Below are 24,040 nucleotides of genomic sequence, written 5' to 3'. Positions count from 1 at the left end.
GCAAGGGAGTGAAGAAGCCGCCGCTGGTCTCTGCGTAAGCGCCTTCGTCCCTTATCTTTATTTTCTTTTTGTTGATCTTGTCTGAGTTTTTCATATGCTTTTCTCGCCTCAGGGCTCCCCTCACTCTTGAGAGGGTTGCCGCCGCCTCCGTTATGGGGTCGGTGGAGACGTCTGCCACCACTCGGCGGATTGACCCCACCGCCGACCTTCGGGAGGCGACGGAGCGGAACGCGCAGGAGAAGCGCGAGGAGGACGAGGCCGCCCGCCGGGAGAAAGAGGAGGCCGAGAAGGCGGAGGCCTCCGCCCTGAAGAAGCTGGAGGCGGCCGAGGCCGCCGCTGCGGCAAAGCGGCCGGCTAAGGAAGTCGCGCCCCGGCGGTCGGCGGTGTTCGTCACCCCTCTGAACTCCGCGCTGCCGCCCCCGGAGTTCACGGGGCAGTCAGGGGAAGCCGACGGCGAGTTCCCGATCATGGAGAGAGGCGGCGGCGATGCCCCCATGCCGGACACGGTCGCGCTGCCACAGCCGCCCCCGCCGCCGTCTAGGAGCGCGCAAGGCAAACAGCCGGCGGATCCGCCCTTGCCGCCGACTGAAGACGAGGCTGTGGCAAGGCTACTCCTTCAAGTCGGCTCGCCAATGCGCCGTCGTCTTGAGAAGGCGACTTCGGCGCCACGCCCCTTGGAGACCGGCACCGCCAGCTCGACGATTCCAGACGCCGAGGCGACGAGTGCCGCGCCCATTGGGTGGGTGCGAGGAGGCGGCACGGGCCCGCTGAACCAGGCACTTCTGGATATCCAGACGAAGCTGCGAGCTGAGAGCGACGCCATCCAAAACTGCACCAAGGCGCACCTGGCGTCGCGGGCAGCCATCCGGGTACGCTTTCTCCTTTGTCCCTGTTTTCCTGTTCCTCTCTATGGGGGCGTGCCAGCGCACCCATTGGGTGTAGTCCCCGAGTTTTGGGCCGGCTGCTGAGCAGGCGGCCCGAAACTCCAATTGGTAAGTTCCGGGTACTAACCTTTGTTCTGAAATACTTGTTGCAGGACTATCACAACCTCCGTGTCACCGCCTTCAACCGCAATGTTAAAGAGCTGGGCAAGCGGACCACCGACTTGTCGGAGAGCCGGAGTGAGTCATTTTTTTTCTTTGCGGGGGCGCGCTGGCGCACCCGCGGGCTGTAGTCCCCGAGATTCGGGCCGACTGCTGAGCAGTCGGGCCGGATCTCCCCGGCGACCTTCTTCGTTGATGACTTAACGCCTTCTTTCTTTTTTCTCTTCAGAGGCCAACACCACTCTTCAACAGCAGCTGAGCGAAGCCAACTCCGTGTTGCGCGCCAAGGGGGGGAGTGCAGCAAGCTCGTCGCAGAGCGTGATCTGCTGGCCGCACAATTGGCAGAGCAGAAGGAGCTGCTTACGAAGACGCAGAAGGAGGCGGAAGAGGCGGAGGCCGCCCTCCTGGCCGAGTTCGCGAGCGAGCGCTCCTCCTGGACTGACAAGGAGGCAATGCTGGCCTCCGGCTTCCACGAGATCGAGGACCTCGTCAACGGTGAGCTTCTTTGCTTTCCTTCTTCGAGCCGCCGACTATAGGTCGAGCCGACTCCTGGTTTTTTGACTTGTTCTTCGTTCTTTCCGTCTTGGCAGACTTCTTCCCCGGTCACTCGCAGGACGCCATTCAAGCTATCGAGGCCGACCGCGAGGAGCGGATGGCGGATGGCGCGGAGACCGCTGCTGATGCCCCTCGGACCCTTGACGAGCATATTCTGAGCATTGGGGCTCGCCTGCGGCCGGCCCACCAGATGCTGCGCCGGCTTCAACGTGTCGGCGCCCAAGCGATCACCGCCCTGTGGCCAGACGTGCAGGCTCCGTGCACCCCCAGTCGGACTGCCGACTGGCTGGAGGTTGCGGCTGGCCGTCTTGAGGCCTGGAAGGGTTCCTTGGCCCGGGCCGGAGCGCGCCGAGCCTTGGAATTCGTCAAGGCGTGGTATCCGGGGCTGGACCTAGACCGGCTGGCCACACTCCGGTTAGAGGCCCAGCCGGAGCTAGCAGCCATGGAAGACGCCCTTGTCAAGCGTGCGGCGGCGGTCACCGAGTACACCGACACCAGCATCTTTGTCCCCGAGCGGGCTGAAGACGGCGGGGAGGTACCGCCGGAGTGGTTTGGGCTGAACCCTGACTACGGCGAGGACTCGGCGGAGGTGATCGGCTCCAGCGTCGAGGAGGAAGTCGAGGCGGAAGACTGAAGCGAGACGGAGGCACCGGAAGATGGAGCGGACGGCCAGCCTCAGCTCGACCGCGCCTCCAGCAACGAGTCGTGCCCGCCTGAGCCGACTGCCGCCGGAGGTGATCAAGCCGAGACCGCCCAGCCGGCCGCCCCAACATCCAACACCGCCGTCTCCTCCGATCCTCCAAACCCGTCTGCCGCCCCCTAGGCTTCCACCTTGTCTTTGTTTTATCTGTTCTAATAGTTTTTTGAAGAACTTGTTAATTCGCACAATTCCACCCGCGGGGTGTATTTTGAAATTCTGCTCGAAGATTCGGCCAAGGGCCTTTGTTATGTAAATATTCATCCGACTTCTATCTTTTCTTGCTCATTGCTCTTTTGGCTTTTTCCTTTGCCGTCTTCCCTCAGTTGTCGTCTTTGTCAGTCGGACAGCCGCTCTACAGACTGCTGCTGGATCAAATTCTTGGTCACTTTGGGAAGGCAAGTACTTAGCCGTTTTTAGAGTTGTTTAACAAGTCGGATAGAAGGTGGCAAGCCGACTATTCAAGAGTCGGTTTGCGAAAAAAGGCTGTAAGTCAGCCTTAAGCTATGTTTATGCTTTGAGTCCTTAGCCATTTTTCATGTGGACGCCCATTCTTCCTTACTCCTGCCCACCAGACAGTCGCTCTGCGAGCTGCGGCTTCTGGCAGGAGACGGCTTAGACGCCACACACTACTTGTCCGGCTGCAGGAAGCATTTCATAGCGCAGGACGGCAAGTCCCTGGGCTGACTAGTCGAACCTGGTGCCAAGCGGCATAACAAAGAGTAATATACTCGAAGGCATATTTCTTATCATATAGATAAAAGAGGGCAGTCCCCGAGCTCTTCTCGAGGGGCCCGAAGTCTTGGTACTTTTAATACAAAAGGTAGCGCGATACATACTGCATTTAACTATAAATTTTTTGGAGGAGATTTGCATTCCATGGCCGCTCTGTCTCTTTGGCGGAGTCATCCCTCTTGCGTGCTCGGGGCTTCTGAGCGTCGATCAGGTAGTAGGAGTCGTTGCCCAGCACTTTGCTGATGCTGAAGGGGCCTTCCCAAGGTGCCGACAGCTTGTGCTGGCCAGCTGTTCACTGGATTAGTCGGAGCACGAGGTCGCCCTCCTGGAAAGATCTCGGCCTGACCTTCCTGTTGTAGTATCTGCGCAGGCTCTGCTGGTAGATGCTGGACCGGCTGAGTGCCAACAACCGGCCCTCTTCCAGCAGGTCGACACCATCTTGTCGTGCTTCTTCTGCTTCTTCCTCGGTGTACATGGTGACTCGCGGGGAATCGAACTCTATGTCCGTTGGGATGACGGCTTCAGCACCGTAGATGAGGAAGAAAGGTGTGAAGCCGGTTGACTTGTTTGGAGTCGTGCGCAGACTCCAGAGGACGGCTGGCAACTCGTCGAGCCAGCAGCCAGCCGAGCGCTCTAGAGGCTCGACCAGTCGGGGCTTGATGCCCGACAGGATGAGGCTGTTTGCTCGCTCCACCTGGCGGTTTGACTGTGGATGGGCGACGGACGCTAGGACCAGTCGGATGCCCTGTGTCGCACAGAAACGGGCCAAGGCTCCTTTGGCAAAATTCGTGCCATTGTCGGTGATGATGTTGTGTGGTATGCCGTACCGAATTGTGATGTCGGAGATGAAAGTCACGGCAGTCGGACCATTCAGTTTCTTGATTGCCTTCGCTTCTATTCACTTGGTGAACTTGTCCACCGCGACAAGTAAGTGAGTTAAGCCACCTCGTGCCGTCTTGAATGGTCCCACCATGTCTAGGCCCCAAACTACGAAAGGCCAGACAATGGGGATGGTCTTGAGTGCAGAAGCCGGCTGATGCGGCTTGGAGCGGAACTTCTGGCACCCTTTGCATTTTTGGACCAATTCCTTGGCCTCTTCTAAGGCCGTTGGCCAAAAGAAACCGTGTCGGAAAGCTTTGGCGATGAGTGCTCTTGAAGCCGCATGGTGGCCGCACTCGCCTTGATGGATGTCTTTGAGAATTGCTTGGCCTTGCTCTGGCTCTACGCAGCGCGGGTAGACACCAGTGACGCTGCGCCTGACCAGCTCTCTGTTAACTATGGTGTAGGCTGCCGCTCGGCGTTGTACTTGCCGAGCTAAGGTCTCATCAGTCGGCAGCTCTTTGCTCACCAGGAATTTGAGGATGGGCTGGGCCCATGAGGGTGCTGCTATTTCTTCGACTGCCAGAACTGCGACTTGGACGAGGGCGGCTGGGCTGGGAGACGGCGGGCTGGAGTCAGTAACCGCTTGCTGGACTAATGAAGTCCCCGGGCCGACTGGCGCAGCTCTTGGGCCGAGTTCTGGAGTCTTTGGGCCGGCCGCCGCAGTCCCCGGGCCAGGTTCTGTAGTCCCTGGGCCGTCCTCGACTGTGGCGGCTTTGGAGCCATTTGCCAAAATCCCCGTACTGTCTGCCGGGGCTTTGGAGTCAGATCCGACTTCTTCAGGGGGAGCCGGCACAAAGATGGAGTCTGATTCTGGTGAAGGCTTGACAGACGGCTTGAGGAGGCGTTGAAGGGCGACGCCGGATGGTATTGCTTGGCGGGTAGAGCCGATTCGTGCCAAGGCATCTGCTTGGTCGTTGTCGTTTCTTAGCACATGGAGGAACTCGCGCCCCTCGAAATATCCACTGAGTTGCTGCACGAGGAAACGGTAACTCGCCATGTTTGCATCTTTGGCGTCCCAGTCGCCAAACGACTGCTGGACCACTAAGTCCGAGTCGCCATAACACAGGATCCAGCGAATGCCAAGTGCTTTGGCAAGCCGGAGCCCGTGAATGAGCGCCTCGTACTCGGCAACATTGTTGGAGGCAGCAAAGTGGATTTGCAGTGCGTATTTGAGCTTGTCGCCTTTAGGAGAAGTGAGGACAACGCCGGCTCCCAAGCCGGTGCGCATCTTGGAGCCGTCGAAATGCATCCGCCAATGGGTGGAGTCGGGCGCTGGAGGTAGGTACTGGGTCTTGGCCCAGTCGACGAGGAAGTCGGCCAGTGCTTGTGACTTGATGGCGGTGCGGGGCTGGTAGTGGATGGTGTAGGGAGCCAGCTCTATGGCCCATTTGGCCACTCGGCCAGAAGCATCTCGGATTCCGATGATCTCGGCAAGTGGGGCCGTGCAGACCACAGTGATTGGATGCTCTTGAAAGTAAGGCTTTAATTTCTTGGCGGCAAAGTGCACGCCATAGCACATCTTCTGGTAGTGGGGGTAGTTCTGCTTGGAGGTCGACAGCACTTCGCTCAGGTAATATACCGGTCTCTGGACAGGTAGTGCCTTGCCTTCCTCCTTGCGTTCCACTATAATGACTGTGCTGACTACCCGGCTGGTGGCGGCGATGTACAGGAGCATAGGCTCCTTAGGAGTCGGAGCCGCCAGAACGGGTGGAGTAGTCAGCATCTTCTTCAACTGGAGAAAAGCTTCATCCGCCTTGTGGTTTCACTCGAAAAAGTGGTCTTCTTCATGAGCTGGTATAAGGGGAGAGCTTTCTCGCCCAGCCGACTGATGAATCGGCTAATGGACGCCAAGCAGCCGGTGAACTTTTGCACGTCCAACAGTCGGCTGGGTACCTCCATCATCTCAATGGCCTTGATCTTTACAGGGTTGCACTCTATGCCGTGTTTAGAGACCAGGAAGCCAAGGAGTTGGCCGGCTGGTACTCCGAAGACGCACTTCTCAGGGTTGAGCTTGATTTGGAATCGGCGCAGGTTCTCAAAGGTCTCCTTGAGGTCTTCCAGCAGTGTTCCACGCTTCTCTGTCTTCACCACCACATCGTCCATGTAGACGCAGGCGTTTCTGCCGAGTTGCTTGAGGAGGCACTTCTACATGCAACGCTTAAAGGTGGCGCCGGCATTCCTCAAGCCAAACGTCATGGTGAGGTAGCAGAAGGCTCCAAACGGCGTGATGAAGGCGGTCTTCAGTCTGTCAGCCGGGTTCAGCCTGATCTGGTGATATCCTGAATATGCATCCAAAAAGCTCAATAGCTCGCATCCGGCTGTGGAGTCTATCACTTGATCAATTCTTGGTAAAGCAAACAGGTCCTTGGGGCAAGCCTTGTTGAGGCTTGTGTAGTCAATACACATTCGCCACTGCTTGTTCTTCTTCAGTACCAGGACCGGGTTGGCTAGCCACTCTGGAAAGAATACTTCCATAATGAAGCCGGCTGCTAGGAGTCGGGCTATCTCTTCTCCGACAACTCTTCTCTTTTCTTCTGATAGGCGGCGCAAGGGCTGCTTGACCGGCTTTGCATCAGATCGGACATGTAACTTGTGCTCGGCGAATTTCGTCGGTACACCTGGCATGTCTTTGGGGGACCATGCGAAGATGTCCCGATTCTCACGGAGGAAATCGACGAGCCCGCCTTCCTATTTGCTGTCGAGGTTTGCGCCTACTACAGCGTACCTCTCTGGGTGCTCCGGATCCAAGGGTATCTTCTTTGTCTCTTTGGCCGGCTTGAACGAACCCTCAGCCTCCGACTCCTTTGGGTTAGGCGACACCTCTAGCTGCTTGCCGGCCATCGCCACAACCCGGTCAAGGAGCCGCTTCTCGGCCGCGATCACCGGGGACTCGGCCAGCCGACTACTCTCAGTCGCACAGGCAGACGACTTCCGGTAGTCGCCGGCTATGGTCAGAATCCCCTTGGAACTGGGCATCTTCATTTTGAGGTAGGTGTAGTGGGGGACCGCCATGAACTTGGCCAGGGCGGGTCGGCCAAGTAATGCATGGTATGGGCTCTCGAGATCCACCACCTCAAACCAAACTAACTCTCGGCGGAAGTGATCTTTGTCTCCAAAGAGGACGTCCATCAGGATCTTACCGATTGGTGAGCAAGAAAGACCAGGAACAATGTCGTGGAACACGGTCCGGCTATTCTGAAGTTGTCTTTGCTTGATTCCTAACTTCTCCATAGTGTCCTTGTACAGGATGTTGATGTTGTTGCCTCCGTCTATCAGAACTCGCGAGAAACGAGCAGCTCGTCTATCCGTGGCAAAGGTGGCATCCAAGACCAAGGCATAAGAGCCCGGACTCGGCATCACCTCTGGGTGATCAGCTCTGCTCCAGCTGATAGGCTTCTCGGACCAGTGCATGAACTCTGGTGTCTCTGACGCTACTGCATTCACCTCTTGTCGCTGCAGTCGCCTGCTGCGTCGATCATCAGCCACGCTGGTAAATATCACGTAGGCTCCGTGCTCTTCGGGGTACTCATCTTGTACTGCGCCGACTGGCCTGACAGCCGACTGCTGGGGCGGAGGCGGAGGCTGCTGCCCAGCAGGCGGGGAAGGTAGGAGGCCGTCTCCTTTGGCGATCCTGATGAGCCAGTGGCACTTCCGGGTGGTGTGATTCGACGGCTTCGCGCCGCTATGGAACTTACAAGGACCATCCAGAGTCTGCTCGCATGAGAAAGCCGGCAACCAGTTGGGCTTGCCACCTTTCTGTCGCTTGGGTGGAAGCTGCCCATCCGGCTGCTGGTCTTCAACTATCGCCACCTGCCGGCTGCTGGAAGCTGGCTGCGGGGCCTTGCGCTTGTGGTCGTTCTGCTGTTGCCGCCGACTGGCATCTCCTGCCGAAGTTCTAGGAGCCTGAGGGGCCACTTTGCCAGTCGCGCTAACTTGAATCTCCGCCTTCATGGAGGAGTCGGCCGTGGCATACTTGTCTGCTATGATCAGCAGCTCGTCGAGGGTTTCTGGCTCATCGCAGAGGAGCTTGTGCTTGAGGAGGGTGCCTTCTCTGCACCCGGCGGTGAAGTACTCGATAGCCTGCACCTCGTGCACGCCCTTGCAGGAGTTCCGAAGCTCGGCCCAACGCGTGAGGTAGTCACGAGTCGACTCGTTGGGACCTTGCATGCACAAGGAAAGCTGACGAGGCTTGGGAGGACGCTTGTACGTGCTTGTGAAGTTGCGGACAAATGCATCGGTGAAGTCGACCCAGCTGTTGATGTTGCGGGGCTTCAGGCTGTTCAGCCATGTCCGGGCCGTGCCCTGGAGCATGAGCGGAACGTATTTTACGGCAACACGCTTGTTGCCGTTCGCTATGTTGACGGCCGTGGAGTAGTCAACCAGCCAGTCCTCCGGCTTCATGGAGCCGGTGTACTTGAGCGTGTCTCTTGGGAGCGTGAACCCTTTGGGAAAGGGCTCGTCTCGAATGTGGGGCCCGAAACAAGGCGGACCCAACTCGTCTTCTTCTTCCAGCGCTAGGGATCGGTGAAGTCGGTCGATTCGGTGGCGGGCGTCGTTTTCTCCGACTCCATCTCGGCGGCCAAGGCGGTCTCCGAGAGTCGGATGGTCAACAGGCAGCGGGGAGACTCGCCTTTCCTTGCGAGGAGGAGGAGGCGGACAGTCGTCCCGTTGTTCCACTGCTCTCGGGCGGCCGTCTTGGTCGCGCTCTATGGTAATGTGAGTACGACTGTGGCTGACAGCCGGATCCTTGTCTTTCCTCCCTCGGGCGCCACCAATCGGCGTCCGAGACGTCGCGCCTTGATCTCGGCGTGGAGGCGGGTCGTCGTTTTATCGCTGCGGCGCCTCCGTGCGGCAGCCAGCCTCGTTCTGCGTGGCAGCCGCGTCGAGGAGCCGCTGGACTCGCTTAGTCATCAGGCGGCGCTCTTCGCCCTCGAAGTTGTCCAGCTCGTCCGCCGCCGCCTGGGCGGCTCAAATGTTCTCCGCAGGCGTGGCGTACACAGGGCGATTTGCCCCGAACAGGTTGGCGATGGCCACGTCGCGCTGCCGGACCGCGCCAAGGCGGCTGGGCCTGGCCGGAGCTGGCGAGCCACCCATAGCACGATCCATCTCATGCTGGTAGGCCTCTGACAAGCGTCTCATGCTAGCCAGCTTCTTTGCGCCTTCGACGAGCTGAAGGCGGCGCGCCTCCAACGTCTTCGCGTCAGCGTCTTCCGGAATGGGCGCAGTCAGGTCTTGTAGTGCCGCGCCAAGTGGGTCATGCGCTCCTCCGCCGGGAGGCTCGTCATGACCGATGACGAGCACCTCGGTGACGGTGCTTCCGTCGCTCTCCGCGCGAGGGAGCGGCTCGTCGTAGACCACCACGTTGGTGGGGAACGCGTCGAGCGACGCGGTGTCGGAGTCGACCAGCATCGGGTCGGTGGAGCCTACCGACTCCAAGTCCACGGCAGGCTCGCCGGCGACGTGGAGTTGGTCGAGGAGGCCCGCGAGGAGGCTCTCGGGGCCGCCCGTGCCTGCGTTGGATGCAGGTTCGTCGGAGAGGCGAACCTCGCCGACAAGATCGGCGAGGCAGCTGGCTGCGCAGGCGATCTCAGCGTCGTGCAGCGCGTCAGCGCAAACTCCGTCTGGCGTGCCGGGATGGCTGCGCTCGCCAGGGAGGAAAAGGGTTCCCGTCCAGAGCAGATCTCCGGACGACGGTGCACCATGCCCCACGGTGGGCGCCAAATGTCGGGGGTTGGGTGCGACATATGCCAAAGGATGGCTTATCATGGTGGGGGCGAGTAGAACGTCGCCGGTGCCTGGAAACGGGATAAGGCGAAGGCATGCACGCCGGCGAATCTTACCCAGCTTCGGGGCTCTCCGGGGGGATAATACCCCTACTGCTGCTCTGCGGGGTCTCCGCATGATCACTATGGCAAAGTGTTTACACGGTTGCTCCTCGAGCTATTTCCTGGAGGTAGGAGATGGCAAGGCTAGCTCTCTCCTTTCTATATGATCTGGTCTAGTGCTAATGGATTCCAACCCTTTGCATGGATGCCCTAGGGGGTTTATATAGGCCTACCCCCCAGGGGTATAATGGTAATCCGGCTGGGCGCGGGCCCAGCCGTCGGTCTCTCTGGCCGCCGTCTTATCTGCCGACTCCTGGGGCCCGCCGACTGGTGGGCCCCGCCGACTAACTCGGTATGGAGCCGACAGGCCGCGTCCGCAGCGGGCGGGTCTTGCCGGCTGTAGATTAATGTAGTCATGCCTCTAATGACGCAGGCTCGGTTATGAGGTCATGGCGACAGCTCTGCCGTCTGGCGGGCGATCACTGTGGCCACTACCTGTCGCGTCTGATTAATGGCGCGTGGGGCCTGTGGGAGGGGTCGGCCGACTTCTGGTGGCCGACTCCCATCTGGGCCGACTGGTGGCGCTCTCGCCGTCTTTCGTACCCCCGCCGACTGGTGGGACCCATCATCCCTGGGTCGTACCGGCAGGCCGTTGTGGGCACAGGACTCCGCCCTCTGGGGCTGACGTCAGGGCCGGCATGGCAATAGTGTCGCGCTGCACGAAGATCTCTGCGGGTACGACGTACTGTAGCCACGCCTGCCCTTGGAAAAGGGGTGGGAGTGGACCTTACTATGGCCACTCCCCGTCCCGTCCCTCTTTATGAGGGCATGGGGGTTGTTGGCGTCGCGGGCCGACTCCCCAAGGCCGGCTTCTCTGGAAGTCGCCAGTCAAGAGTCGGCTTATCCTGAAGTCGTCCCTGCCACTCGGCCGCGAGTGGGTAGTCGGCCGCCTCGCCGCCGACTCTCAGAAGGCGGCTCTTCGTCCTGGGGTTTCAAGGGGCGCAGTCTGCCTCAATGTCTTGAAAGGTTCTGGGCCTGTGTTAGCCTACCCGTGGCCCATTACTCCGACAGCGCTTCACGAAGGCCCAAGGCCCAAAGGCGGGTTAAAGCCTGTAAATGTAAACTGACCTAGTCATGTAACTTGTATTATAAGATAGGAAGGATAGAGACCGAACCGGATACGTTTATAATCCGGCTTCGGGACTCTGTAGCCCGGCAGGCGTCAACCTATGTATATAAAGGGACGACCCAGCCGCGGTTTAGGGACAGACAACAACTCGAGAGCCAGACAAAGCGGATTCGCTCCCTGGCCTTCGAAACCCTAGCAATACCAATCACAACTAGACGTAGGCTTTACCTTCCTTGAAGGGGCCGAACTAGTATAAAATCCCCGTGTCCCCTTGTCCGGTTTAACCCCTTTGAGCTAACCCGTAGCGATGGCTCCACGACTAAGTCCTTTCACAAGGACATCTGCTGTGACAAACCCACAACAGTAACGGTAGCAGTTTTGGTTTTATAGTGATTGTAATAGTAGCAACGGAAAAGTAAATAAGCGAAGAACCATATATGAAAAGCTCGTAAGCAATGGATCGGTGATGGATAATTATGTCGGATGCGATTCCTCATGCAATAGTTATAACATAGGGTGACACGGAACTAGCTCCAGTTCATCAATGTAATGTAGGCATGTATTCCGAGTATAGTCATACGTGCTTATGGAAAAGAACTTGCATGACATCTTTTGTCCTACCCTCCCGTGGCGGCGGGGTCCTATTGGAAACTAAGGGATATTAAGGCCTCCTTTTAATAGAGTACTGGACCAAAGCATTAACACATAGTGAATACATGAACTCCTCAAACTACGGTCATCACCGGTAAGTATCCTGATTATTGTCACTTCAGGGTTAACTGATCATAACACATAATAGGTGACTATAGACTTGCAAGATAGGATCAAGAACTCACATATATTCATGAAAACATAATAGATTTAGATCTGAAATCATGTCACTCGGGCCCTAGTGACAAGCATTAAGCATAGCAAAGTCATAGCAACATCAATCTCAGAACATAGTGGATACTAGGGATCAAACCCTAACAAAACTAACTCGATTACATGATAAATCTCATCCAACCCATCACCGTCCAGCAAGCCTACGATGAAATTACTCACGCACGGCGGTGAGCATCATGAAATTGGTGATGGAGGAAGGTTGATGATGACGATGGCGACAGATTCCCCTCTTCGGAGCCCCGAACGGAATCCAGATCAGCCCTCCCGAGAGAGTTTAGGGCTTGGCGGCGGCTCCATATCGTAAAACGTGATGAATCCTTATTTTTGATTTTTTTCTCCCCGAACACGAATATATAGAGTTGGAGTTGAGGTCGGAGGAACACCAAGGGGCCCACGAGGCAGGGGGCGCGCCCATGGGGGTAGGCGCGCCCCCACCCTCGTGGACAGGGTGTGGGGCCCCTGGCCTTGATTCTTTCGCCAGTATTTTTTATATATTCAAAAAATAATCTCTGTTGATTTTCAGGTCATTCCGAGAAATTTTATTTCTGCACAAAAATAACACCATGGCAATTCTGCTGAAAACAACGTCAGTCCGGGTTAGTTCCATTCAAATCATGCAAGTTAGAGTCCAAAACAAGGGCAAAAGTGTTTGAAAAAGTAGATACGGCGGAGACGTATCATAACGCTTTAAGTAAGATAACATGGTGTAGAGGAATAAACTCAAGCAATATGATGTAAACCCCATCTTTTTATCCTCGATGGCAACAATACAATACGTGCCTCGCTACCCCTACTTTGTCACTGGGCGAGGACACCGCAAGATTGAACCCACAGCTAAGCACTTCTCCCATTGCAAGAAAAACCAATCTAGCTGGCCAAACCAAATCGATAGTTCAAAGAGACTTGCAAAGATATCAAATCATACATATAAGAATTCAGAGGAGATTCAAATAATATTCATAGATAAGCTGATCATAAATCCACAATTCATCGGATCTCGACAAACACACCGCAAAAAAGTATTACATCAAATAGATCTCCAAGAACATCGAGGAGAACATGGTATTGAGAATCAAAGAGAGAGAAGAAGCCATCTAGCTACTAGTTATGGACCCGTAGGTCTGTGGTAAACTACTCACGCTTCATCGGAGAGGCAATGGTGTTGATGTAGAAGCCCTCCGTGATCGAATCCCCCTCCAGCAGGATGCCGGAAAAGGCCCCTAGATGGGATCTCACGGGTACATAAGGTTGCGGCGATGGAAAAGTGTTTTCGTGGCTCCCCTGAAAGGTTTTGGGGTATTTGAGAATATATAGGCGGAAGAAATAGATCGGTGGAGTCACGAGGGACCCACAAGGGTAGGGGCGCGCCTCCCGACCTTGTGGCCCGCCTCGTGGCTTTCCTGACGTGCACTCCAAGCCCTCTGGATGTCTTTTGGTCCAAGAAAAATCATCGCGAAAGTTTTATTCCATTTAGACTCCGTTTGGTATTCCTTTTCTGCGAAACTCTAAAACAAGAAAAAAAATAGGAATTGACACTGGGCTATAGGTTAATAGGTTAGTCCCAAAAATAATATAAAATAACATATTAATGCATATAAAACATCCAAAATAGATAATATAATAGCATGGAACAATAAAAAATTATAGATACGTTGGAGACGTATCAATGTATGATCACCGTGCCTGGCGGTCTGTTGAGGATGAAGAACGAGCCGACGTAGGCAGAAGCAAGGCTATCCAGTCTCTCCATTTGGCACTAAAACCAAGCCATTGGATAAGCTTAAGCAAATATTTTCAGGAAACACTATCGAAGGCGCTAGCTATACCAAGTTCAAACATAAGAGACAAAGTTTACTTTCTATTCAGTGATTTTGACGCAGTTTTGGACGTAGAGATGGCTATCGTGGATGCACTTTGATTTGAGGAATGCTGTCAGCGTCGGTGAGATGATGATGTCAATGACGGCCACAGTCTAATGGAGAATGCCTTGGTGATTAGTTTAGCGACATAATGAACTAGGTTGATCGGTAAAAAATCCACCATGCATGTGGCGGAGTCCTTCTTCGGCACTAAGGTCGGCATTGCAATGTTAAGGGCACCAAAATCCCATCCTCCAGCTAGCCTGAAGAAATGATGGAAGACGACCATGACATCGCTCTTGATGATTGACCAGCACGCATGGAAAAAGGCGCCGTTGAAATCGTCCAGGCGAGGTGCCTTCTTTGCGAGAGATGACATGATCGGACTCCACACCTCGTCCTCAGTGAACGGGTTATCCAAATCTCCTGGAAGGATTGTCATTCAAGGGTGTTCTGACAGGGGGTTTTGGTTCCCATGAATGGCTATGGATTATAGGCTAGTTTGGTTGACATCCACACCACTCCACGTCTGGCTTGGACAGTGCCTGAAGTGTGCTGGAGCAGTTTTGTTCATGTCCTGAAAACAAAAAGTCTGTCTGGCCTAGCTGACCCAGCAGCTTCACTAGCCTGGGCACGTTAAAGCAAAAAAAAGAGGGTTAGGCCAGGCAGTGAGATTAGCCTGGCCCAGGCCGATGAAAGGGACGCCTGGGTTGCAGATATACATGATCTTGAGTTATTTAGCAGAGCTTTGTTGTACTTCTTATCAAATTAGCCCGTCAATCTTGTTTCTTGATATTTCTGCCTTTGACCCAGACCAGATCTCCAACCAAACAACAACCGTAAAGTATGCCTGGTAAGGCAAAATTTCTCTCTTCTCTAGGCTGTTAGGCATCATTTTCTACCAGGCATGATGCCCAAGACATCAACCAAGCTGTCCCTATCTCCTCCTTGTCTACGTGAATTGTGATGATGTTGTTGTCTTTTTGAATGAAGTGAATGAATTCTTTCACCTTCCGAAGCACAACTTGGAGTAGAACAACACTTTGTGCTCGCATCCTGGCCCTTAACCCAGTGACCCTCGAGGCTTTGCCTTTTTCAGAAACCCTCGATTGAGCCAATCCAATAACCCTTTGCTTTAACATCCTTCGTGGATGGAATTCGCTTGGAGTGAGGCATCTGGGTTCCTAGGTATCTAGGCCTTTTTTTCGAAAATAAAAACATGCTTTGATTTTATTTTAGAGAAAAAGTAAAATACATCATGCTGATTGTTAATACTTTTTTCATGGAACGGATTGTATTTTATCAGTAATGCTTCGTCTGTCGTTAATCTTAAGCTGATATGCCGGTCCAGTCTCTCGAAGGTACTCATAGAGATAGGACGTGTGTGTGCGCGTTCATAGGAATGAATATATGCGCGCATGTATAAACGCTTGCGTCCGTAATGTGTTAACAAAAAGTATTCATCTGTTTTGAAACGGAGGGAGTAATGCTTTGTATGTGAAAAAGAAGCGAAGAATCTCCGGGGAAAAAAAAAGAGGAGGAGGAGCGAAGAACGGTGAGAGAAGACCATCTTGGCTTCGCAGGTGTTCTGGGTTTCTCTGTTCGTGGCCAACTGCCCCAGGAGGCCAGAACCCCCGCGGCTTCCCCGCTCCCTACTCCAGCGCCCCTGCCCGGAAATACCTCTCCTCGCCGTCGCCGTCGCCGGCACCGGAGAAGAGGAGTACAGGGCAGGCCTCCCCGCATCCGCCGAAGCCGCGCCACCTCCAAGGCGAAGGTACTACTCTCTCCGCATCTCTCTATAGGGTGGGGTGAGGGGCGGGCAGTACTGATATCCCCAATTTGATACCGTATCTTCTCCCGTCACGCGAACCCTAGCGTAGCTTGCTTAGGCTGTTCCGATTCGCCATCCATTTCCAAGACGAGAGACCTCGATCCATCCATCCATTCGCCTGCGAATTCGATTCGATTGTTCCCAGCGCTCTGTTGGTTCAACTTACCCTCACGCCCCGGTTCCAGCCCGCTATTAATTTGGCTAATTTTTTGCGGGGTATTAATTTGGCTGATCAATTAATGGCTATATATGCAGATCAACGGCTTCGTCCTTCTGGTGGAGACCTGATACTGTCGCCAAGGCTGAGGGTCTACTGAAGAAATTAGGTTTGAGCAACCTGATCACAGAAGAGAATCAATGTCTGAGTTCCTGGAACTCGAGGCCCGGGATGGGGTGAGGATGACCTGGAATGTGATACCCGGCACCAAGCAGGATGCTGCTAGCTGTGTCGTCCCTGTCTCGGCCATGTACACTCCTCTGAACCCCAACCCTGCCATTCCTGTTCTTCCTTATGCCCCACTCCGCTGCCGCATCTGCCGCTCCATCCTCAACCCCTTCTCGGTCGCCGACTTCGGTTCAAAGATGTGGCTCTGCCCATTCTGCTTCCAGCGCAACCACTTCCCCCAGCAATACTCCGCTGTTTCGCAAAGCAACCTGCCTACCGAACTCTATCCTGAATGTTGTACTGTGGAGTACATGGCCGCTGCCGAAGCCGGTCCTGTGTCGCCACCGGTCTTCCTCTTTGTTGTTGATACTTGCATGATTGAGGAGGAAATCGGCTATTTGAAGTCTGCTCTAGCGCAAGCAGTTGAGCTGTTGCCGGACCACTCCCTCGTCGGGTTCATTACTTTCGGGACATATGTGCAGGTTATATTCACCTTTCCTTCATATAAATGTTTCACTTTTATTAGTCTTCTGGTCAAAAAAATTGATATGAATACATGTTGACTCATGTAGGTGCATGAATTGGGTTTTGGCTTGTTGCCTAAGTCACATGTGTTCAAGGGGACAAAGGAGATTAAGAAGGATCAAATTCTTGAGCAAATGGGTTTCCTTACAGGGAAAACAAAACCCACAACAGGTGTGATCGCCGGCGCAAGGGATGGTGTTTCAGCAGAAAGTATTGCTAGGTTCCTGTTGCCTGCTTCAGAGTGCGAGTTTATTTTGAATTCAGTTAAGAACTCTCCTTGCATTAAAAGAAGACATGATGAGTTTGTCCAGGAACTTGGACAAAACTTTAGGTCTCTAGTGCACCGCAATATTATTATTTTTTAATTGCAGAATATTATTTTGGAGGCAAAATTCGATTGCAATTTGTTGATGCCGGTTTTCTATTTCTTTAGCTTATAGAAGAACTGCAAAAGGACCCATGGCCGGTTTCTGCTGATCAGCGAGCATCAAGATGTACTGGAGCTGCATTAAGTGTTGCAGCCAGCCTCTTGGGGATTTGTGTGCCTGGATCAGGTGGTAGAATTATGGCATTTATAGGTGGCCCATCTACAGAGGGACCTGGTTCTGTAAGTAATTTCTCTAATGAATTTTCCACTTTACTGCCCCCCCCCCCCCCCCCCCCCAGTGCTCTGATCACGCACCCACAGTGATAAGAAGAAACATGTCGCCGCCTTTCTATTCCCAGCAATAGTTATGCAACATTTCTTAGCATTCCGTGGGGTATTTCTAACACCCTTGCCCAATTCGCCTTCTGTTCTTGCTAATAGTGGTGAGTTTAGGCCCAAAATTGGCTAGCCTAGTTGTGTTGGGAGTTAGAAGTGGGATATAGACTATGGACAACACCGTACTGAGTTACCAGCTGGGTTGATACTTTTAGTGGAAAACGAATATGAAAGCCTTTTCTGATATGTGATGGGCATACCTGTTACATATTTAGAGTTCATGTGAGGAAAGTTTGTGGGTTTGCTCACTTGCTCTGTGCTTTGCAATTCCAGAGATGTTTCGTATGTATTCTGTGTAGTGAAGCCGACCCGACTTTTCTACTTAAATTAGCTCATAACTCATTAAAAAGCATGATCCCTTTTCTGATAAAGTAAGTTCCACCGAATAATAATCTGCACATTTGTCATGATGATACTCCAGTGTAGAGATTGATTTTTTTTGTCAAGTTAGGTTTTCCTTGGAAATAGCATGATACATTATTGTATTCTAATGTTTTTTTTTGCAAAATGTCAGATAATATCTAAGCCGTTATCTGATCCAATTCGTTCGCACAAAGATCTTGATAAAGGTTCTGCTCCACTTTATAACAAAGCCGTTAAATTCTACGAGGAGATTGGAAGTCAACTCGTGCATCAAGGGCATGTGCTCGATCTATTTGCATGTGCACTTGACCAGGTTTGTCCCCTGCTCCTTGTTGTATAGATTATTCATATCACCTCTTGGTCAAGGATCAGGCATTAGCTTGTTTAACTAGGATATTGTTCACTTGAACCAGTGTTGCTGTGTATCATTCATAGACCTCATAAGCATGTTTGTCTCACCATAATGTGAAAAATATCAGTATAAGCATTTATCATCTCGAAAATATCTGTGCATGCATTTATTTTCTTGGAAGTTCCATGGCTGTAAGATGCTGTTATTTCAGAATTCAGAGTGGATGTACATATTATCATAATGTAAACTTCTCTTAACCTGATTTAGTAGGAATTTTGGCTACTTTTATCAGCTAATGAAATACAGAGAAGAATGGTGACCTATTGTGAGTGTTAGTTGACAACTCAGTGATAATGTGCAAGCCATCCTCTTTTGATAACTGTCTGAAGTGCGTATGCCAAGGTTTTTAAGGCGGTTAGGCGTCATAAGACGATCAACCTAAGCGCCTAAGGCGGAGAAAATGCTAAGGCACTGCCAGGACGCGCCTTACCCCCTAAGCGTCCATAAGGCGACGCCTTAAAAACATGGGCATATGCAATACGATTTATCAAAAAGAAAAGTATTAAGAACGAATGTTCATGCAAAAACTACTGTTATTTAGCACATCACCGCACACCATTGACTTATGCGTTATCTTCTGATGTCTATGCACGGTTGCCTTGATATGGTTAATAATATATTCTATTCCTCAGGTTGGTGTTGCTGAGATGAAGGTTGCAGTGGAGAGAACTGGGGGAATAGTTGTGCTTGCAGAAAGTTTTGGCCATTCTGTTTTTAAAGATTCACTTAGACGCATTTTTCAGTCAAGCGATAGTGACCTTGGCTTATCGTTCAAGTAAAGATACTTTTCTGCCTGCTTGATTTAACTGCTTGCTAGTTCTAGCATGTTTATGTTTGTCTCGTCTTCACTGCAAATGTAATTAGGGATTTGCTTTTAGTTCTGTTGTTGCTGCAACAAAAAAAAAGATCAAGGTATCAGGTCCGGAATGATGATATGCGTGGTAGAGTTGGGGTAGCACTGATTGAAGAGAAGCTTGTCCAACATCGTCTGAGATGGTTTGGGCATATACAATGCTGGCCTCCAGAAGCGCGAGTGCATAGCGGACGGTTAAAGCGTGCTGATAATGTCAAAAGGGGTCGTGGCAGACCAAACTTGATATGGGAGGAGTCCTCAAAGAGAGATCTGAGGGACTGGAATATCACCAAAGAACTAGGCATGGACAGGGGTACGTGGAAGTTAGCTATCCACGCGCCAGAACCATGACTTGGTTTCGAGATTTTATGGGTTTCAACTTTTGCCTACCCCAACTTGAAATGCTTTGTTGTTGTCTGTTTTTGCTGCAACCTCAGAAGTGTGATATTCTTACTTGCTGCTTTTAGCTTATTTTCAAAGGCATCTATGTGATCAGAGAAACTGCAAATAAGTTTAGTGCTATCCGGTACTGATTAAGCGATTTTGAACTTGGATGTACTAATTGACTATGCCTCTTGAGGCAATAGTGTTTGTGTGATACTTTTCCTAATCATCCTCATAGGTTTGTTTTAGGTGAAATGGCTGTTTCAGGGGTGTAAAATACGTTCATGTCATCCAGTAACCTGCTGTAGTACAGCCTTGTTATTGAGTTGTCTCATTTCTGTATTTAAATTATTTTTGCAGTGGCATATTTGAGATCAACTGCTCCAAGGATGTCAAAATTCAAGGCATCATTGGACCTTGTACTTCCCTGGAGAAGGTACAGTATGTGCTTAGTTACATGTTGATGTTTTAGAATGATGATTGTATGCTATACTTAGTCTTTTGGCATGTTGCTGCTTCTGCAGAAAGGTCCTCTATCCTCAGATACAGTTGTAGGTCAGGGGAACACTAGCGCTTGGAAGATGTGTGGTCTAGATAGGAAAACATCACTATGCGTAGTATTTGATATGGCCAAAAAAGATGCCCCGGACGCAATTGGACAATCACAAAACAATCTGTTCTACTTCCAATTCTTAACCTAGTATGGAATCTGCTCCCCCTCCCATCTCTTTTATAAACAATTGATATTGTTGGAGAAGTATATATGTCTGACCTGGAGATGCCACATGCAGTTATCAGCATCATGATGGGCAAATGAGATTGCGATCGACTACAATTTCAAGAAGATGGGTTGCTGGTTCTGGCAGTGTGCAGGTAAGTTTTACCTTTGTTCCCCTTGATGAGTTTTCTTTCCTTTTAAATGTTTTTCTCCTTCCATTTGTACCCATTTTCAGTAATAGTTGAGCTGAACAATTGTGTTTAGCCAATGTCAGTGTGTTACCCAGTGTTTTAGTGCTTTTACAGACTTTTTAGGAAAAATCAATGTAATATTGTTGCTAATTGGACTAGTACATGTGCTGTAGGAGTTAATAACTGGCTTTGACCAAGAGGCAGCAGCAGCAGTCATGGCACGCTTGGTCTCATTTAAGATGGAAGCTGAGGTACTTTCTGATAGTCTGTTTACTTTTCATAAATTGTTTCAATATACTTAATGCCCCATGACAGACCCATCTTTTTATGTTTGAGAGATGGAATATAACATCATAAAAAATTTGGAAGCACGAAATTTGTAATTGTGACCTGTGGGCTCCCGTGGTCCGAGTGGGGATATGGATGCACCGTACAACCTTTTAATTTCATGATACAATGATCCTTAAATATGTAGTTCTGTGAAATTGGTCAGTCAATTTGTAGTTTTGCACTAGTTTGTACATTTGTCTTTGGTTTTGTGAAACAATTATTCCGTATATTTATTAGTTGGAGGCAATACATAGTCTGAGAAACAATTTTATAAATTATCTCATTAGTTGAGGATGTGAAGAAAATTGAAATCATCACATTAGGAGGATCAAAAGGTCCACACTAGATCGGTACATCGGAATTATAATGGTTGTGCTTCTCCTTTGAACAACCTTTTGTATAAAAAACGCAGTCTTAAAAAGGATATGGCATTTGTGAACTTGGTTTCTCAATAACATGTCATTTATACTACTCCCTCTGTCCTACTGTATAATATAAGAGCATTTTTTACACTAGTGTAGTGTAAAAAATGCTCTTATATTATGGGACGGAGGGGGTATCTTAGAAACATAATCATTAAGAGGAAACCTTTTATAAATTGCATAGGAAACAAACCATGACCATAAAGGAAATAGTTCGCTGCTCAAGGACTCCTTGATTAGTTTCATTAATAATTAACTCACAGTTATTGCTGCTGCTTACATGTTCTGACATGAGTTGCATCTTTGACTCTTCCTGTATGTAAGGTCTGTTATATTCATTTTTATAGCATGTTCTTGGTGTTTTTTTCAGGTTGATTTTGATCCAGTAAGATGGCTTGACCGAGCATTGATTAGTTTATGTTCGAAATTTGGAGACTATCAGAAGGAAGCACCTTCATCTTTCAGTTTGTCCCCGCGTCTATCAATTTTTCCACAGTTTATTTTTAATTTGAGACGTTCCCAGTTTATTCAGGTAAAACATTTTTTCTGTCCTAATTCAATGAGTCATGCTGATCAACAGATCAAGCGAATTGAATTTCTCTTTGCTCCTAATTAACTACTACATGCAGGTTTTCAACAATAGTCCAGATGAAACTGCATATTTCAGGATGATGTTAAACAGAGAGAATGTAGCGAATGCAGTTGTGATGATCCAGCCTTCACTTATATCATATTCATTTCAGTCAGGTCCCGAGCCTGTTCTATTGGATGTAAGCGCAATTGCTGGTGACAGGATACTTTTGTTGGATTCTTATTTTACCGTTGTCATATTCCATGGGATAACGATCGCACAGTGGCGAAAGGCTGGTTACCAACATCAAGAAGGCCACGAGGTAATGTTTTGTTGGCCAAAAACCATGGTAACACTAAATATTTTTTTTTGACTCCATGTTGGCTTTCTTGTAGGTTTATGGAGAACTTATCTGTATTTGATTTAAAATTCTAGCACCATGTCGTATTAAAAGAATTCTAGAAAATATCAATGCTCCATTTTCCTCTCTTCTTTTGGGTTCTCGCATGTTGTCGAAAAACCATGTATAACCTTGTATGATGTTCAGGTGTTTGCCCAGTTGTTGCAAGCCCCACAGGAGGAAGCTGATTCAATAATCAAGGAGCGATTTCCTGTGCCTCGTTTGGTTGTGTGTGATCAATATGGTTCTCAGGTTAGTATTTTCTATTTAATCTGTCAGTACACTCTGCATCAGAACTCTTAGGAGTATGCATCTGGTGCCTGTGTACTTGGTAGTCGGGAGCAGTTCCTTAACCTGCAGTGACAGTAGCAACTACAGGGGATCCCGATAAGATATAAATTTGAATAAATGCAACAATCTCACTGGAAGGTCAAAATTTGTGCCGAGAATTGCAATCAAGTCACCAGTGATCAGTCATTAGTTTCGGAGTAAACTAAAAAAAACTATCAGCACTTCCATATAATTTGTTTTTAATGCTTTATTTTATGGAAATTGCAGGCTCGATTCTTGCTGGCAAAGCTGAACCCATCCGTGACATATGACTCCGACACTCCTCCGCCTCCTGGGGGGGATATGATATTCACAGATGATGCGAGCTTCCAGGTCTTCATGGAGCATCTCCAGCGGCTGGCAGTTCAGTAGAGCATGGACGTGCAGTAATTTTGCACCAATGGCCTCTTCTCTCGTGTACAGCAAAGAAAACCTTTTCGTGTGTGTATCACTGTTATACCGGTTGCCACGTACTGTAGGCCGACATACCGCTGTTAGCTCCACATCTGTACATTGCCATGGACTGTAAGGTTTATGTCGTATATCCTGAGATGGAGCATTCATAAATTGTGTTGTTAGCGCAACATATGGTTGATCACTGCTTACACCAAAGAAGATTGTCATCGTCTGGGTGTTCAAGCTTAGTGGTGAAGAGGATTTTTTAAGTCATGTGTTGATAGAGATGGTGTGGTTGCTGCGTCTACTAAGGTTTATTGATAGCAGGTGTTTGCTCCAAAAATGTGTGATAATTGATGTTATGGTGGTGGTTTATTGGTTGATGAAAGCAAGCATAATTGTTTTTTTTTCTTCATTTGTCAATACCTGAATGCTGTTCTTCTGGACACGCATTGGGCACATGGTTTTCTTTTTTAAGTTCTTTTTGCATTTGTCTCTGCGTTTTCCTCTTTTCATTTTAATTTGTTCAAACTGCCAAATTTAAATTCACTGTTAGACAAGGTTCAAGTTCAACATAAACATGTGTAAAGGTTGAAATGTGGCATAAATTTAGACGACCATGATGACACGATCTAATGATAAAGCAGTGGCATGACATAGGAGAGGGCACTATGTGAACCCATGGGCATATGCACCCACTTTTGAAAAATGCATTTTAAGCTAAAATGTCAAAAAATTCAAAAGAAAATATCACCCATACATGTTCGCAATTGCGTATACGCAACACAAAGTTTTATGAAAAAATGTCTTTTTGTTTTACCTCTGCAAAAAAGATAAATTTCGGTGCTTCTAAATAGTGTTCCATGACATAATTTTTTGCCTTTTTTGCACAGGCCACAAAAAAATATTTTTCCGTAAAACTTTATGCACGCACATAGAACATGGAGACGAACCCGCGTAATTTTTTTTCAGATTTTTTTAAAATTTAGAAATGTGTTTTCCAAAGTGGGTTCATATGCCCCGGATTCATCCATGCACTTCTCAATGACATAGCATGGTTCTTTGTTGTCGGAGGAAGAGGAGTCTGAAGGTATCGACCTTGCATTCAGTATTACACTCACAAGTGGCAACGCGTAACTGAAGATATGTGCACAGGGAGGCAAACGGTGCAGCCTATGAACTGGTCAGCTTGGCAAAATATGTTGAACCGGGCATTTGGTTAGATAACCCCCCTCCTTGTATTGTACCATCTTTTCTAGAAGATGTTACCCTGATTAGTTATGAATAAATAGGTACTTTGGGTGTAAAAAAAATGTAACGTGGCAGGTGTGCACTGAGTTCACAGTAAATTTTTTTTTTTGGAGAAACAAATGCACACTTACCGAACTTTATATACTGTGCTGTTGTTGCCCACAAACACTTCCTGGGACTGGGAGTAAATGCGAAATGCTAGATTATGAATCGTTCAAAAAATATAGAATGCACACTTCCTAGGAGGGCAATACAAAATGCTAGAAGACATGAATCGCTCTTAGTAGAAAATTCAAAAAATGCAG

At 50.0% G+C, this 24,040-nt stretch overlaps 1 protein-coding gene across 1 annotated transcript; it reads left to right on the top strand.

The window, feature by feature from the left end:
* Positions 1 to 15,142: 15,142 nt before the first annotated feature.
* On the top strand, positions 15,143 to 22,895 carry LOC125550701 (protein transport protein SEC23 C). The gene is made up of 14 exons (XM_048713769.2): positions 15,143 to 15,384; positions 15,697 to 16,308; positions 16,399 to 16,614; positions 16,785 to 16,958; positions 17,629 to 17,790; positions 18,522 to 18,664; positions 19,487 to 19,562; positions 19,651 to 19,826; positions 19,918 to 19,999; positions 20,209 to 20,286; positions 21,158 to 21,319; positions 21,417 to 21,680; positions 21,906 to 22,010; positions 22,317 to 22,895. Exons 2-14 carry the CDS (start codon positions 15,799 to 15,801, stop codon positions 22,458 to 22,460), a joined length of 2,292 nt encoding a protein of 763 aa, XP_048569726.2. The 5' UTR covers positions 15,143 to 15,384; positions 15,697 to 15,798; the 3' UTR covers positions 22,461 to 22,895.
* The last annotated feature ends 1,145 nt before the right edge of the window (positions 22,896 to 24,040 follow it).

The sequence above is a fragment of the Triticum urartu genome, chromosome 4A (assembly GCF_056163025.1).
Source record: "Triticum urartu cultivar PI428250 chromosome 4A, HENAU_Tu73, whole genome shotgun sequence".
Lineage (NCBI taxonomy): Eukaryota > Viridiplantae > Streptophyta > Magnoliopsida > Poales > Poaceae > Triticum > Triticum urartu.
This window is presented reverse-complemented; position numbering and strand designations above follow the sequence as displayed.